Below are 19,454 nucleotides of genomic sequence, written 5' to 3' on the forward strand. Positions count from 1 at the left end.
AACACGAATACACTTATATTATTTTTTATATTAATTTTTTATAAAAACAATACACTTATATTAATTTTTATATTAATTTCTTTATAAAAAAAATACACTTATATTATTTTTATATTAATTTTTTATCAAACAAATATACTTATATAAGTTTTAAGTACATATATATTATTTTTTAAATTATTTTTTTTATAAAAAAATGTACTTATATTATTTTTGAGTACATATATATTATTATTTATAGTAAATTTTTATTAAAAAATACACTTATATTATTTTTTAAGTATATATATTATTTTTTATATTATTTTGTTATAAATAAATATATTTACAATATTTTTAAGTACATATATATTATTTTTTATATTAACTTTTTATCAAAAAATATGTTTATATTATTTTTAAGTATATATATATTATTTTTTGTATTAAGTTTTATCAAAAAATACACTTATATTATTTTGAATTACAGATTATATTATAGGCTGTTTCTTATAAATATTTTTAAAAAAATCAAAAAATTTATTTTTTTGAAAAATTTGCATGGACGTCCTCGGGAGAATGCGAGACGTCCTCGGAAGACGTCTCTCACCATGCGAGACGTCCTTGGTATATGTCTCGCACCATGCGAGATGTCTACCGTGGACGTCTCGCAAGGACATCTTGCACCATGTGCGACGTCTCTCTAGGACGTCCAACGCAAATGTTTTATTTAAAAGGATAAAATGGTAAAAAAAAAGAGCGGGATATCTGCGGTATTTAGCAACATCCATTAAAAATAGTAATAGAAGTTTTTTTTACTCTGAATTGGACCTTTTTAAAAATTCTGATTATATCTTATTTTCAGATTTGCGACTTTTTCGCCTTCTTTTAAATCAAAACATTTTCTTTTAAATCAAAACATTACAAAAGTGGGAGAATAACTCACAAACAGGAACAGAATTCTCATGTTATAAACATGTAAGAATTTTGTTTTATTCAGACAAGTAGACAACACTCACCATAACTTTAAACAATTTAACATAACTAAAAGCAATACATCCCAATTTTATCGTCTTTGGGTTTAGACGACCATCCTCTTACTATTTTCATATCGTCTCCACCACCTGTTTTAGAAGGTTATGCTCATTCTTGTCGTCTTTGGTCACTGCATTCTTTTTCAAGTAATAAACGCCAACTCCGTTTTCTGATATCTGATGCCATTAAAAATGGGATTAAATATTCATCTTCAGAAATAATGTGATTAATTAAGTGTTTAAATTAGATTTAATCATTAAAAGTTTATTTTTTTAAAAAAAATTTCTTTTTATTTATAGCCGAAACTTCCAATTTTTTTAATTTTAGTCTATTTTTTAATTTTCAATTTGAATTATAGTTATTTGTTTAAATTGGAGCTAAATTTTTCTAATGACATGTCTAAATATTTTTCTATTCTGGTAATTTAAATATATGAAAACAATTGAAATTGAAAATAAATAATAAAGTAATACCTATATCTATATATACTATAATCTTAAATTTCAAATTAAGATTAAGCATATTTTGACAAGTGGATCTACAATAAATTGTATAGTGGTGATTTTGAATTTATTATTGATTTATTAGTTCATGAATGTTTTTCTTAATTATTATTATTAATAATACTTATAAAATATGAATTATGAATATGTAAGGTTAAAACTTATATAATTTTAAAAGTCTAATGGTTATAAATTGAAAATTTTAATGAATACTTAATCCACCTATCATTTATCCAAAAACTAGCTTTTAAAAATTTAATTAATAACATTTTAAAAATTAATGATTAAATATTTTGAAATTTTAATGCAATAATAATAATAATAATAATAATAATAATAGGTTATTTTATATGAATAAGTTTGTAAAATTTAGTCAATAAATTATATTATTATATTATATTAATAAATTATAGATTTAATTAATATTAATAAATTTAATAATTTTTAATTTGTTGTAAGTTATTGTAAGTTATAAAAATGATTTTTTTAAATTAATCAATAAATTTTATTTTCTTTTATAATTATATTAAATGAATAAATTATTTATGAATACATCTTATTAAATATTAAGTTTATTAAAAATAATATTATAAAGGTTTAAAAGTTTAATTATGAGATATAAAAAAAAGTATATTATTATATGTTAAAAATATTAAAAGTTTTTAGAATTTAATTTAATTAAAATTAAATAATTATAAATTTTATATTATGTAATTTGAAGAGTTTTGTTTTAAATTATAAGTTATAAAATTTCAAGAATTTTGATTATTGATATTTATAGGTTACGAAACAAAATATATTTTTAAAATATATTTAAAATTAAACCAATTAATTTGTAGTTAGACTGATTAGCTCGAGTAAAGTGCCCCAAGGGCAACTCTACTTATTCACAAACCTCGCGTGGGGTGAATAGTTTTCATTTTTTATGGTTGAAATTTGAAGAGTTATATTATAAATAATATTTAAAAATTATCAAATATGATTCACTACAAGAAACTTGATTTTTAGTAACGTGAGTTGTCGTTGTGAAAACCTAAAATTTGGTTGTTAAAAGTTTTTAACAATGACAAACGTGGTTGTGCGTGTTGGCGTAATGTAACGTTTTTTATAACGACTTTTTTTAATAATGGTTGTTGCTATAAGTTTTACAAAATCTATAAGATTGGTTGTTAAAAGTTATTAGTAACTATAAAAATTCGTTGTCAAAACATAATAATATTAATTATTATTTTAATATATTACATAATTTTATAATTTTTATAATTTAAAATACAATTATTATTAAAATTTAATATTTTTTATGTTTTGATTGATATATTACGACAAAAGTAAAAATTATTTTTATAGTGAAGGGTGGGTTTCTTTTATAGTGAGAATGCATCATTCTCGTTTCACTTATTTTCAATGTGGGATTTTAACTATTCCTTCTTTCTTTTAGCAACGAAATTATTTGTCGTTGTGAAATGATAATATTTAAAAACGACACATATTAAATTGTTGGTAAAGCAAATAATTTACAATGACATGATTAGTCGTTGTAAAATAATTATCTTTAAAAACGATATAAATTAAGTCATTGCTAAAAGTATAACTTTTAATAACGATTTTATTAGGCATTGTAAAATAATTATATTTAGAAACGACATTAAAATAATCGTTATAAAAAGTATATGTATTGTAACGATTTTAATGGTCGTTGTAATAGACCGTTGCTAAAACTCACTTTTCCTGTAGTGATTTTTTAAAGTTTAGTCACTAAATTTAACTATATTATATTAAACAGTATAAAAATTTAATTGATATTAGTTAAATTATTTTGTTTAATACAAATAAAAAATTTGAAGAAATTTATAATATTCAATTTCATTCGCGCAATGCGCGGATATCGACCTAATTAATTAATAATCTTAAAAATTTGAATCATAAATATAAAAATAAATTATTTTTTAATGATTAAACCTTTAAATTATAACTGAAAGTAGAAACTTACTTCCCGTCTTTGTTCATCTGTGACATGGAACGAAAATTCAGAAGTATGTCCCGGTCCGGGTCCGGCTGATAACTCGATCGTAAACATGGTTTCTCTTCCTGCTTTAAATTGATACACATCAAAACAGCCAATGGGTGAATCTCCTATAACCTGCAAAAGAATATAACAATTAATTTAGTTTTTGTTCTAATAATACTAAAAATCCAAACATTTTTACTCTTTACAATTTACTCGAAATTTTAAAAAATTTAAGTTTATTCTAGCTAATTGGATAATTTTATTATAATTTTATGTAATGTTTTTCAATTAATTTAATTGCGCCAATCTTTCATCACTACAGCAGAATATAAATTTATATTAACCGAACCGAAAACGGTGGTAAATTTGTTATCTATAATAAATTATTATATATAGTTTTTATCTATATTAATCAAACCGAACCAAAGCCGATGTAAAATTTGGTTAACTGAACCTAAATTTATATAAATATTTAGTGTTTGGTTTTTATTTTTATCCTTAAAATATGGTTTGGTATTAAATTCTACTAAACTAAACAGCACCAAACTATGCTCACACCTTTATATAGTGATGATTAATTCAAGAAAGAACATCTAAAGAAACTAATTGAATTCGTATTTATATACAACGCATACAATTAAAGTACTCCATTCCAAGAAATATATAGGAAATGTGAACTACTACTATCAATCTATCATAAAGAAATTAATTGAATTCGTATTTACCTGAATTCCAATTGTTGGAAAGGGAGAATTTATTCCTTTTAACCAGCTAGCGGTTTTCTGGGAACAGGTACCAGCCCAAGTTATTTTACCCGAATCGCTCATTAAAGTTGCTTTTCGAACAAAATTTTCATTCTCCAGCATCGACACTTTTTCGGGCATTTCTCGCATTGCATCTCCTTCGGGCATTTCTCGCATTGCATCTCCGGCAAGCACGAAAACAGAAAAGTAAATGATTAGCATTGTACAAGACAGAGATAGAGCCATGATGATTGTGGATGTGAAAGAGAGGAAGCTGAGGCCAGTATTTATAAAGAATAATTCCAAGGTAAATATATAAATTTACATGTAAGACCTTTTTAAAATCAAAAAATAAAATTATTTAGCTTTACATATGAAAATTGGCCGGTTTATAAATAAACAAAAAAGAAATTTTATAAAAATTAGTCAGTTTTTACGGTTTATTGGTTCACATGACTTTCATTTTTAAAATATTAAATCAAACTAACCTCTAATTTATGGTTGAATTTGAGAAATTTTCTATAAACTCTGTGTTTGTCATGTTATAATAATATTCTATTGTTATCAAACAGTCAAACTTCTTTTACTTATTAAAAAAATATTTAAATCTTTTAAAAAAATTATATGTAACCAATTTTGATCAAATTGCTGAAAATCTATCAAATTTTTTAAAATTAATTTAATTTTTTTAAAAATCATATTATCGGTATCATGTGTCATTGTGTTCGGCAACTCGTCTTCTTTCCAAATTCAAAATAAATCACATATGTATGAGCATAATTAAATTAATTTTGAAAAATTAGATATATTTTTAGTGAATTGATTAAATTAAGATACATTTATAATTTTTGAAAAATTTGGATAAATTTTTAAAAAAATAAAAAATTGGCTTTTTGATACTTTTAGACCTATAATAACCAATCATTAACATTTTAAAAGTATATTATTCTTTCATAAAAATAAAAAACAAGATATTTTAAAAAATCACTATCCACATCATGCAACATGCCTCTACTACCTGGAGAAGGAAATCCAGCGTACGTTAGAATCCTCTCAATAGGCCTCCTGTAAAACCTTAATATATTTGGCATTGCTATCCTGAGAGAGAAACTCAGACAACACAAGGCGTCATCAAAGCCTTTATCTCAGACTCCAGGGGGCATCAAAACTCTTAGAGCCCTACGTGACTCGGTTCTTGTTGGGCGAGTCTTAGAGAGTCTCCTTCAGGGGACGGATCCCTTGGGACTCGTTTATTTGCTAATTTGTTATCTTGTGACTCGAATACCAGAATTTTGTATGGAATTAGTGGTTCAGTTTCCATCGATAGGATAAAATGATAATAATGAATACATGTAAATATTTTTTTAAAAAGAAATTTTATATAAAAAAATCTCATTTCTGAATCGCTCACGAGAATTTGTGATAATCGTAGAGTGTAATTTTTTTTATTTATCTCTTTACGACACAAAAGCAATTTTGTCGGCTAAATGAAAATTTTCCAATAAGGTGGTCCTTTTTAAAAAAAAAAGAAAAAAGAAAAATAAGGTGGTTCTTAAAATGTGGATAATCATAAACAGAACTGGACCATTTATCGGGACAAATAATGTTAAAGTTGGACCATTTACAAAAATCTAAACTAGTGATACTAAAAAAAATTATTTATTTTCAGAAAAAATAAAATTCACAATTTATTTACGTCACTTTCCGCCACCTCACATAATGTCATTCTCCTTAGACAAATCATGCAGAAAGAATCTGGCGGAATTAGAAATTTACATTAGACGATGATATTACTCAATAAAATAAATAAATTATATAAATAAAAATAAATAAATAAAATCTTATAACAATGAACAATGCATAAAAACAAACAAATATACTAATTAGGTAGAAATTAAATCTGTTGAATGTTTTATATAAAAATGTTGAAATATGTCTTGTTTGTCAATCACAAATTCACAATAAATATTTTTTCATATAATTCACCAATTTATCTTCCAGTTTATTGCATAAATTTTATTTTCATGATATTCATAGATGAAAAATCTCTCTCAACAGACGATATAGTCAATAAGATTACATGCAACTTAAACAAGAGATAAACTTATAAAAATACTAAATATTTATCGGTTTGAATCATCTTTATTTTTATTTTATCTATAAATATTAATTTATTTATTTATTTTCTATTTTAATTTTATTTTTTAATGTTGGATAAATGAAAAGTCATATTATCAAATTAACTAATCAAATTATTTTAATATTTAAAAGATATTAAAAAAATATGAATTAAAGAGTGAAGTTTGGCTCTCACCATGTTGTGTGCAATAATTTTTAAAAAGTTATTGTTATAAAAAAGCATATGGAAATTGTTATGAAAATAGTTATGGAAATGAATTACTAAAAAGTTATGAAAACGTAATGAAAATAGTTATGCAAACTGAATTATTAAAAAGTTAATTTGTACAAGTAACCTAAAACAACATAACAATTAATTATGCCTCCCGTGAATTTTAAAACCCTTTCCCAGACGCCGCAAGCAGCTCCACCATCCAAACCACCAGCTCCTCGGACCAGATTTGACTCAGGCAACAGTTCGTCTTTCTTTATTTTGAGAACTTCCCGGAATTATGGTAGTATCATATTCAAGGACAGGAGGATCCATTAATTTATAGTAAGTAGTGTCGGCAACTATGTCTCTCCCAAAACCCTCCCAAAACCTAAACCCTAGCCAAATCTCAAACACTCACCAGATTCAACAGTACCATACCAAACCTGTTCGTACTAGCCATGCCTTTCATTATCTCCCTGAGGTGATCTACTTTGAGAATTTTCCCAGGGCTTGGCGTTACAAGGATTTAGAGAATGCTTTCATCAAATATGGGGTTCATGGACGTGTTTCTCTAGCAAGGAAACTAAACAAAAGGAATTGTTGCTTTGGTTTTTTACGTGTTAATGACAATATTAAGGCGAATTGGGCAATCTCGCAACTGAATTTAATTGTCATTGGACGTTTTAAACTACGTGCTTTCTTATCAAAATACCCTACTAGGGTTCATCCTCCGCCACAGCCTTCAGCAAACCCTCGAGCTCCATTGAAACAGACAACCAGATTTACTCCATCGTTTCGTGATACGCGTTCTTATGCAGCAGTTGCTTCCAACTCCGGGCATGTTTCAATTGAACCTCAGAAATCAGCAACTATTGATCATTCAATGTCACTGGATTTTAAAAACGATAACAATCTGGCGGATAATCTGGATTGGATTAAACGATCTGTTATTGTGACTGTATCCTCTATTGATACAATACTGCATGTCAAACAGTCTCTCATTAATAATGGCATTGTCTTTGATAATGTTTCTATTTTAGGAGGAAATCTAGTTATGATCTCATTCTCCTGTGCACTGGAATCTGCTGAATTCTTAAAGAGCTGGAAAAATAATTTTGCAGAATTATTACAGTCGGTTACTATGGCTGATAGTTTCAACCATACTGCTTCACGCTTGACATGGGTTTCTATATTTGGTCACCCGAACTATTCACTGATATTGGTAATTTACTAGGGGAAACGGTGAAACTGCATCCGTTGATTTACCTCAAGGATCGACTGGACTCTGGTTTGATTCTTATTTCAACAACTTGCAATTACATTAATCATCCGATGAAGATCAATTTTGGGGGGAGTGTTGGTAAAAATACGCAAGCGTACGTAGCCAACTTGTAATACAGACTATGAAGTCCGGATATCGTACCCACAGAGAAAACTCTAAAGACAACCAGTTAAGAAACTCAATTTGAATAGTTGAAAAGATAATTTTTGTTGGTTTTGTAAATTAAAAGACAAATATTGATAAATGTAGATTAAAGTAAAGTAAAACTGTAATTCAAACGGTGTTTTAACAATAATGGGAAAAGCAGGGATTATTAATCTTAGTTATGCTGTTTACTTGATTCGGGTTATGAATTATATGGTTCTGATGACGTTCGAACTAATCTAGAGCACCTAGAATTCTCTCTCGAGCAATTACAGGTAAAAGCATTAAACTAACTAATATTAGGTTAATTATTCACTCTCGCACAATGATTAACCTAAGTATAAATCGATTTAATGATTATTAAGCAAATTCAAAGAACCCGCACTCGTTAATTCACCCTCGCACAATCAACTCCTGCGTTCTTAATTATATTGTTCTATTCCAATTTTACTCTCTCGAGCTAAAATCAAAACATATGGCAAAGACTAAGTGATCAGTTTAGGCTAAGCATTAAGCACAATAATTAAAACCCATCAAGAACACAAATCCCATAAGTCCAATTCAATTAACCAGACATAATTTCAATTAATAATCCCCAATAAAGGGTTTAGCTAGACATAATAATGAAATAACTCAAAGCAATAATTAAAGAACTCATTCTAAGATTAATTTGAATACTGAATATGGAATTGAAAATAATCGTACCTTGTTCGAAAGTAAACTAATGATAATCGACAATAAAATAATGAAAAACTGAATAATTTGATAATCCAACAATAAGAAAACTCTAGTCTATGGTTTATGTGATTACAAAAACTACGCGAACCTTTGTTCGATGTTCAACTCACTATTTATACGGCTCCTAACTTCATAATCTGATATTAGGTCAAGCTAGATAAAAACCCAGAAGTGCCCTTTGAGTTTCTCGGAGTTTGGAGTTAAAACGGACATTTTTGTCTTTTTCCAGTCGCAGCTTTCGACACTTACACGACCGTGTAAGGTAGTACACGTTCGTGTTCTTTATGCCTTAGCCAAATCTTCATGCTTTCAAACTTCACAAAATCATGTCCTTCGGCGAAAGTACACGTTCGTGTACTTTTGTTCTTCAAGGTAGTACACGTTCGTGTACTCTGGGACTTGGCTAAATTTTCATTCATTCTGGCTTCCAAAACTCACCCTTCGGCGAAAGTACACGTTGTGTACCTTAATACTACAGGGAAGTACACGTTCGTGTACTACATCACTTAGCCAATTCTCTGATTTCTTTCTCAGCTCCTCAAATACCACCCTTCGGCGATAATACACGTTCGTGCACGTTTGTACTAGAGAGAAATACACGACCGTGTACTATGTGACTTGGCCAAAATCACCTATTTCCGCTTCTCGATTCTCCTATGATCCACTTCGACCTCTTGCAATCTCCGAATATCATCAAAATCACTCCAAATTACGCCATACTTGCACATTTTCCCTGAAATACTCGACATAGCAATAAGTACCCAAATAAAGCTCAAAAACACATATCAACCTGCAAATACCGTATCAAAAGTATACATAAATATAGGGGTATTTCTACCCCTATCAGGGAGATCATGCGTTGTCCATGCTACTGAGAGTGATTATCCGGTCTCTTGGGTGGAAGATACGGGGGAAACGGATGAGAGTGCATATGAAAGCGATGATGGGATTGCTGTTTCAAGTCCAGTCGCTCCGGATAAGAACAACCCAACTAGTTATGAACCTTCTTTTGTCGAAGAAACAACAAATTTGGCTGTTAAGGAAGGCAGTAATAAGCCTACATTGGAAGCGATAGAATTGATTAATTTGAGACAGAAGAAAGTTATCAAGAAGATTTCAGAAAAAGGAATTGTTACTTCCCTTTCTAACCAACAGGTTACAGATGACAGTCAAATCTCAGATAGTGACATTGCTAACATGAATAAGGTTATTTCAACTGCGCGTGATATGGCAGCCTCTGGATCATTTGAAGAAGCCTTAAAAATATGGGATGTTGACAACTCTCTAGGCTTATTTCAGAACAGGAATAAATCTGTAACAGTGGAGCAGTTAGCTAAGAACATTGAGAAGGACATCGAGAATCAAAAAGCATGATTTACATTGATTTTCCAGGTTTATATGCTATTTTTATGTCATTGCCTATCAATTTTATTACTTGGAACTGTCGAGGGGGTCTTTTGAGTTTTCGCAAACAAAGTTTTATTCGAAACTTGGTTAGCAAACATAATCCTTCTTTTATTGGTTTGGTGGAATCAAAAAAAGAGAATATAGATGCTTTTCTAGTTAGGAAGTTGTGGCCTAACTTAGATTTTGATTTTTCTTTTGTTCCATCGATTGGTTCCTCTGGTGGTTTATTGATTATTTGGAATTCGGTTTTGCTTCATAATGTTTCGGTAACTAAAGGATCTCGTTGGATTTGCATGGATTTTTCCTTTTCTGGTTTTTCTATCCGTCATATACTAGTTTATGCAAGTAATGCGGCATCCGAAAGATCATCTTTTTGGGCTGAGTTGGCTCCATTAATCTGTTATCCGGGGTTAATTATAATCAGTGGGGATTTTAACGAAATTTTGAAACCTGAGGAGCGTATAAACTGCCAAGATTTTACAGCTTCTATGTTAGCCCTTCATGATTTTCTCAATACTACGGAGCTGATGGATATCCCACTTCACGGTCGCTCTTTTACTTGGCAGAACTCATTCTCTAGATCTTGAATAGATAGATGTTGTGTGTCTATTTCGACTACTGTCGCGTGGCCTTCTCTTTCTCTAACTGCACTACCTAAGGGACAATCTGATCATGTGCCCATTTTGTTTAGATCGGAGGTTGCATTTGATTGGGGACCAAAGACATTTCGCTCTCTTGACGCTTGATGGGATCATAAAGAATTTGATAATTTTGTTTCTAGTTCTTGGTTAGCTATTTGCTCTTCGAATGAAGTTACTACTTTTGTGCAAAAAATCAAAAAGCTTCATCTCTTAATCAAAGAATGGAATGCCACTGTTTTTGGAAACCAAAACAAGATAATCAAAGATCTTTCGGAGGAAATTTTGCAGCTGGATATCCTAGCTGATTCTCGGCAGCTTTTGGAGGATGAGAGAAATCGATTAGCTTGTTGTAAATCAGACCTGTGGACAGCAGAGAAGGCAGTAGAAAATATGTGGATTCAAAAATCAAGACTTAATTGGAGTATTAAGGGTGATAAGAACTCCAAATTCTTTCACAGTATTGCTTCTATGCATTATAGAAACAATCATATTTATTCAGTGGAGGTGGATGGCATCTCGTTCTCGGATCCTCATGAAATCAGAAACCATATTCGCTCATTTTATTCTGCTCTTTATGACAGGAACCATCATGTGTACTCAGACATTTCAGGTCTTGATTTTAATTATCTATTCGCTGTTCAGGCAGACAGCCTTATCCGGCCTTTTGAATAATCTGAAATTTTAGCTGCGCTTTCTTTATATGGTCAGACAAAGGCTTCGGGCCCGGATGGGTTTAATTTTTATTTCTATCGCCGGGCTTGGAAAATTATCAAAGGGGAAATACTTCGGATGTTTCACTCTTTCTACAACACTAATTCGTTGCCTAATGGTATTAATACCTTTTTTATGGTTTTAATTCCAAAGGTTTCAGGTTCTTCAAAAATCAATGATTGTCGCCCTATCAGCTTGGTTAACGGGATGTACAAGCTGCTCTCGAAGTGTCTTTCTATCAGGTTGGCTCCCCTTCTCCCTTCGGTTATCTCTGATTATCAGCATGCTTTTATTAAAGGTAGAAGTATTATGGACTGTGCCATGATTGCCAACGAACTTGTTCACCTAGCTTCTAAGCGGAAAGATAGGTTGCTTATTCTAAAATTGGATTTTCATAAAGCTTTCGATAGTTTGGACTGAAACTATTTACATTTTTTTCTTTTTTTTACTGTCCTTCTCTATCTCTACATTCTTTTTTCCTTCTCCAACAACTTACAGCTTGGCAACTCTTACCCATTGATCAATATTTAAACTATATTGTGGTAGTGCAGGTACGGTGTAGGGCTTCATTCTATATATAAAATCTGAGTATTTTTATTTCTCTCCTTATAAATTAACCTCTAAAAAAACAAACTTTGTATTCAAAAAATATTCAGATCTCCATTATTATTCCGTTAATTTATTTTTTTATTAATAAAATTCCATTAATTTTAATAGATTTTAAATTAGGTACAGTTGACCCTCTAATAATTAATATACATGGTGGACCAAAATTTTATTAATTATTAAAATTATTAATTTATTAAATTTATATATAAAAAAATATAAAATATATTTTAAGTCATTTAATTTACAGACCTACTATATATATTATATTGCAAAAACATCAACTAAATGAGTGTTTATCTCATATAATAAATGTGTCATGTCATATTCACAACAAATCAATGAGCATTTGCAATAAAAAATCTTTTAATTATTATTTAAATTTTTAATCATTAAATATTTCACATGTCTAACACATAATTGGTTTGTTGCATGAATGACAAGGCGCAACGGTTGCATTGAATAATTTTTTTCAACTAAATACATTTCACAATTACTCTAAAAATGTCATTTCTATTTTCATTTCAAAAATAATAATATTCAGTTTAAAAAATATCAACTTGACATCCAACAAAAAAATATTATCAAGATACAATATTCACAAAAAAAATAGTTTAATTTATATGTAGATGTAATAAAATAAATATTGGATAAAACTATTTTATGTTTACATATATACTTGCTTTATGCCTTACTATTTTTTTTTATCAAATTTCGAAAAACTTAATACAGCTTATTCGTTTTTGTGACTACAGTCTTTATAATATTGTTGATGAAAGCTAAATGTTATAGGTGATGTATCTATAAATGTTTTAAAATATACATGACCTATTTTTGAGATGTATTAATTGAACTATTTATCAGATATGATTTCTCATGTAAAATACAAAGTTGTTCAAAAATTAACTTCAGTTTGTGATAAATTTTATAACGGCATTATATTGTTATTTGTTCATCTTTTTTATTTATATATCATATATATATATATATTAGATACATTATAGATACATCACTCGATACGTCGTGCAATGATATTTGTTTCTTTGGGTGACTGGGTAATATTTAGAAATTATAATATAGTAAAATCTTATATTTTTATATTCTGGTTTCATATCTATTTTTTATTTATCAATTAGGATGTTGATTCTTATGAATTTCCTTTGATGATTTTTCCTTATTCTCATGATAAAAAAAAATGAAATTAGATCTAATTGCAGATAAATATGTGATTGCAAAGGAAATGAGAGTGAAGGGTGAGGAAGATGGAAAAAGTATTTGATTGACCCAAACAGGGCAAAGTGATACTTTTCTCCACTATTATTTTTAATGCATTTGTGGTACATATTTTAATATAATTAAACTGAAAATAGCAAATAAGGTATATTTAAAAAAAAGTAACTTACAAAAAAAAAATGTAAAAATGAATATTTTATGTGAATATATCGTTTTTTATATTGTTACTTCAAATAATTATAAGGTTATGTATCAAATGTGTTTCATTAATACTATGTGACTGTCTTCGAGATACATGTTTGATACATATCGAATACATATGTTATACATCTCAGTTACATGTCAGAAACATCTCAAATACATTCATTTTTAAATATATATTAATTCATTAAACGTGTTTGGCATGTTTTTCAGTTGTATTTGTTAGATAATTTTTGATATATGATTTATACATGATAAATATATCCTTAATGGTATACGCGTCATCTTGTCAATGGTGATACCTCAATGCATTCGAGATACATTTTCCATACATCTCGGATATATCAATAATACATATCAAAAACAACTCATAATATATATATATATATATATATATATATATATATATATATATATATATATATATATTCTTTAGATGTATTTTTAGATACATCTTTCATATACAATTAAAATATGATAAATATATCCTTAATACGTATCATTGATAAATATTTTATACAATTTACAGAGCATATGACATATTTTTATTTTAATATATATTATTGATACATTTCAACTACCCGTAAATTATATATTTCAATGCGTTAAATATACAACTCAAATGAATTTAAATAAAAGAATTATTTATTTCAAAACTTAAAATAGTAATTAACAAAAGAACAATGCAAGCATTAAACATGTAATAGGAAAACACATTTTTTTATATATACTTTTTTGTGACATAATTTATGTATTTTTAAAATATATAATACATGTATCTTTTAATTCAAAATATATTATACATACACCTTATAGATATATAAATAATGAATAAAAATAATACATATGTGTGTGTGTGTATTTATATATTTTTAAAATAAGGAAAAATGATAATCAAATATGTTTCTGATATATTGCGGATACATAACAAATACATAAATGATACATGTTTGAATATTTAATGTAAAACTGATGCATTTTCTTGACACGCGCGTCAGACGCATGTCTGAGCGCGCGTCAGGCGGATATCTGACGCGTTTCTGACGCATTTTTGACTAATTTTGACTTTTTTCATTTGTTTTGAGTGTGTCATATGTTGCATCCTCATTGGGAAGGTATAATATGTAAAGTTTTAATTTTTTTAGGTGCTGATGTAATATTTCAGCAAACTTAGCATTGTTGTTATTTTCTTCTTTTTTTGAATAGTTTTGTCATTTACTCTTAATTTTTAAAATAATTAATAAGAAAATAATTGTCAATTGGACGGCACATAGTTTGGATAAGTCAATTTTCAAAGATATATATATATATATATATTAGGCTTAATGGTAAAAAAACCCAAATTTTTACGACTTATTGCAATTATATCCAAACCTTTTAATTTTTGCAATAATATCCAAATTGCATTATTTTGTTGCAATAATATCCAAATTGCACTTTTTATGTGATTTTTGTTTTTTTGAGTTTTTTGCCATTTTTTGAGACTTTTACTATATTATTATATATCAAAACATAATAATAGCCTAATATCTTAATTGAAAACAACTAGTTTAGCCATCAATTTTACTATTATTGCTATAAAAAATGCAATTTGGATATTATTGCAATAAAAAAATGCAATTTGGATATTATTGCAAAAATTAAAAGGTTTGGATATAATTGCAACAAGTCGTAAAGGTTTGGGGTTTTTTTACCATTAGGCCTATATATTAAATTGATTTTAAAAAATTAGATAGATTTTCAATGAATTGGTCAAATTGGAATAAATTTATAATTTTTAAAAGATTTGAATAGATTTTCGAAAAGTTAAAAAGGTTTCGCTGTTTAATATCATTATGCCATTTAAAAGAAACATAAATATTTACATTTTCTCTCAGCTTTTGTTTAAAACACCATAATTTTCAATTGAACCCGTCAAAATATTGCTCTATTGTATTTTGTTTTGAGGTTTGATTTAGCTTAATTGATTTTAGCTTAAACAAACTAAATGGAGCGAAGAAGCAAATTTCTCTTAGCAATTACTCTCTATAGTTTCTTAGTTTAAGCACTGAAAATTCATCTGAAACTTCCATATTCAGTTTTCATTACCACAAATTTCTTAACTTTTGCATTCATTCTTCATTTGATGCAGTTTGTTTTAGCTTCTTATAGTTGCTTTTCAATTAACGCAGTCATTTTCTTTTTAAACTTCAAGCCTTTTTGTTTTAGCATAGCGTTTGAATAAGTTGAGAGAGATGAGAGAAATTGATGATGATGATATAGAAAATATTTGTAATTATGAGGGTTTGTGTTACTAGAATTATATATATAGTTATAGTATAAAAGTGATAATAGTTTTCGTGTGTGATAGTTTAGAAATTTAAAACTCTGACCCGTATAAAAATAAATATATACCAAATTTTGGTTATTTGGGTAAAAACCCCAAACTTCTTGCCATCTCCTTTTGACATTTTTAGTTATCTTATTTCCAGGTTAGGGCTTTTTTGAAAGTTTTTGTGTTAATAATTTTAAAAAATATATATATATATATCTTATTAATTCTATTAATTTAGACGGCTATTAATCACCCATGGCCCCCTGACTTTTGAGGCTATGTGTACGAAACCTTCTGTTGTTTAAAAACGGGCACAAAACCCCCTGTTCTTTGTGGCGGCGCTCACAAAACTCCCTGAAACCAAAAAATCGGCGATTTTTGAAAAAAATAGTGATGTGGCGGCGATTTATTGATGTCAGGCTCAACAAAAATCTAACCCTATATCAGCCCATGTCAGGTGTCAGGTGACACCTCATCCCAAACCTTAAAAAACCCAAATACCCCTAAAACTCAAATAAAAAAATTAAACTAACCCAATCTAATTAAACCCAACCCTATTAAATCGAACCAAATCACCCTAACCCACCCACCATTATCCGGCCACCACAACTCGCCACTCTCCGCCACTCTCCGCCACCACCCACCATTATCTGGGTGAAGAACATACATGGATCTGTTCAAGCCGTAATCCATACGTAATCCGTTGTTCATGGTCCTGGCTATAGGCGAAACAATGGTTACTATGTTGGCGATAATAGCAAACCTAAAAGTAGGAGTAATAAGATGAACAAGGTTAACATCCAGAAGTGGAGGAAAACGAGGAAGTTAATGTTTCAAACTTTCAATTTCTCAAAAAATTTATCAATTCATGCTTCCTGAGAAAAAAAAATATTGAATGAGATTTGTTATTCTCGTGCAGGGATTAAAAGCACATAATTGCACATCCATTTTCTCTTTTTCATTTATTGACTGTGTACTAATTTTATGAATTCTACTCAAGATTCCACTTCCTTGCTAGCTAAATCTTTTAGCTAATCTTCAACATTCCTAATTGGACTCAGTTTTCAAGTGTTTAATCATTTTTCATCTCTAAATAACTACAGAGGCTGACTGAAAAGGATCCATTAGGGCATCTCCAACCCAAAACTCATTTTTAAGTTTCAATTTATCTACTATTGAGTTTTCTACAGTGTTTTTACTCCAACCTAGGTAGCACGGAAACGGAAACGGGAAACGGAAACGATACGAAACGGACACGGGGAAACGAAAGTTTTTCAAAATGGAGGACACGAAACGTGGGGGAAACGTGTAAATAACAAAAATATAAGGATATATTTATAAAAATATTATCTAAATATTTATGATAATTAACAAAATAATTCATTTTAATATACTAAATATTTAAAATTTTATAAATATATAAAAAAATATAATATAATTCAACACAAATAAGTATATTTGATGTATTGTGGGCAATGCGAATGTAAAATTTATGGGTAACTAGTTAGATTTTTTTATTTGTGGGCAATAATTTTAATTTTTTTACAAATTATTAATTTTTACAATTTACGGAAACGGCCCGAAACGTTTCGTGCGGGTGTCCAAAAGTTTTCGGTTTCCGAAACGTTTCCGAAACGGGAAACGCAACTTTGTCGAAGTTTCCGTGCTTCATAGACTCCAACCCATTATCCCATTTTTCACACCAAAAGAATATTCTTTATATATTCTCTTTTATATTTAATACTACTACATTTAAACATTTACCATTTCACATCTATATTTATATTTTAAACACACACATCCTCATCTATTCATTTATTTAATAATGCTTAAATAATATTAAATTAAATATTAATTTTTTTTAATATTATTTAATGTCCAATTATAAAAAATAAAACAAATAATAATTAAAATTGAAACAATAAAATTAAAATTATAATAACACATTATATTTAAATATTAATAATAAAATAATACATTACATTCAAATATTAATAATAAAACTACAATTGAAACATTTTTCTTTATGCTTCCGCATTAGTATACTTTTTCCATAAATGATCAATCAAGTCATTACGAAGTGCAAGGTGTGCGTTCTTGATTTGTCTGTGGTGAGCAAGAATTCTTCAAATCGAGCATCATCATTTAATACCATTTCAACTTGCGGTATTTCTCCTTCCATTGAATTTGTTTATTAACTATTATTTTAATTTACGTTTTAGGATTAGTTTAATTATAATATTTATCTACCCGCATTAATGTTTAATGTAATGTAATGTTTATGTTTAATGTAACGTAATTTTTATGTTTAAATAAAAATTATGCTGTTTAAATTTTATGTATTTAATTTAAATAATTTATTTTATTTATTTTATTTTTACCAATAAAAATAATTTGGATTACATTATTAAAAATTTAATTGGTATTTAATGAAAAGTAATGAATATTTACAAAGTTAGCTATATAAATTGTAATTAAAAAGTAAATATCCAATTAACCAAAAAATGGGTTTGTGTGAATAGTGCATACCAAGAAATGGGTTGCTACTATTCACAAATAAAGAAATGGGTGAGAAGTAGGTATGGGTTGGAGTTGAAAAATAAGACCCAAACTCAAAAATAGGTATGGATTGGAGATGGCCTTAGCCAACATCACGTAATTTAACATTACGTCTTGAACAGATCTATTGAACAAATCCATGTCTGTTTTTCAACGAAAAACAGATCCAAACAGATCTATTGAACAGATACATGTCTATTTTTCGTTGAAGAGATCTGAAGAACGGCCGGAAAATATTTCGGCCGTTTAAGCGGCAGCGGGTGGTGGCCGGATAATGGTGGTGGCCGGAGAGTGGCGGGTGGTGATGGCCGTATAATGGTAGGTGGGTTAGGGTGGTTTGATTCAATTTAATAGAATTCGGTTTAATTAGGTTGAGTTAGTTTTTTTTTATTTGAATTTTAGGGGGTATATTGGGTTTTTTTAGGTTTGTGATGAGGTGTCACCTAACAACTGACATGGGCTGACATGGGATCCGATTTTTGTTGGGTCTGATGCCAATAAGTCGCCGTTACGTCACTATTTTTTAAAAAAATTACCGATATTTTGGTCTCAAGAGGTTTTGTGAGCTTCGACACAAAAATTTGGAGGTTTTGCCCGTTTTTAAATATCAGGGGGTTTTTATATAACCTCAAAAGTCAGGATCATGGGTGATTAATAACCAATTTGGACAGATGAAATATTTAAATTTTAAAACGTATTTTTGCTACAGCTTTACGCCAGCTCACGTATGTTGATAGATGTTGACTCTATAAGTCCAAACTTTTTCTTTTGTGGTTCTGTTTTTTGCAACGTTTTTTAAATGTTTTTTATCTGAATGTTCTTTCATGGATGTTTGATTTTATCAAAAAAAAAAGTAAATTTCAATAATTTATGTATTAAATAAAAAAAATAAAAAATGAATATTTGAATTTATAAGACATGGTAATATAAATAAAATTAAATTTATTACAGTAGTTTAATATACACCTTGTGAAATAATTTATTTTTATTACTGTTTTATTAGAGCAGAATTATTTAT

General features: G+C 28.4%; 2 protein-coding genes across 2 annotated transcripts; one reads left to right on the forward strand and one right to left on the reverse strand.

Moving 5' to 3' along the window:
- Positions 1 to 930: 930 nt before the first annotated feature.
- LOC126685861 (uncharacterized) lies at positions 931 to 4,535 on the reverse strand. Its single transcript, XM_050379838.2, has 3 exons — positions 4,251 to 4,535; positions 3,508 to 3,657; positions 931 to 1,190 (listed from the first exon to the last, which is right to left on the reverse strand). Exons 1-3 carry the CDS (start codon positions 4,512 to 4,514, stop codon positions 1,086 to 1,088), a joined length of 519 nt encoding a protein of 172 aa, XP_050235795.1. The 5' UTR covers positions 4,515 to 4,535; the 3' UTR covers positions 931 to 1,085.
- A 5,599-nt stretch (positions 4,536 to 10,134) lies between these two features.
- On the forward strand, positions 10,135 to 12,912 carry LOC126687456 (uncharacterized). Its single transcript, XM_056106303.1, has 4 exons — positions 10,135 to 10,717; positions 10,964 to 11,454; positions 11,677 to 11,891; positions 12,885 to 12,912. The coding sequence occupies exons 1-4, from the start codon at positions 10,135 to 10,137 to the stop codon at positions 12,910 to 12,912; spliced, it is 1,317 nt and encodes a 438-aa protein (XP_055962278.1).
- The last annotated feature ends 6,542 nt before the right edge of the window (positions 12,913 to 19,454 follow it).

Source organism: Mercurialis annua, linkage group LG6, assembly GCF_937616625.2.
Source record: "Mercurialis annua linkage group LG6, ddMerAnnu1.2, whole genome shotgun sequence".
Taxonomy (NCBI): domain Eukaryota; kingdom Viridiplantae; phylum Streptophyta; class Magnoliopsida; order Malpighiales; family Euphorbiaceae; genus Mercurialis; species Mercurialis annua.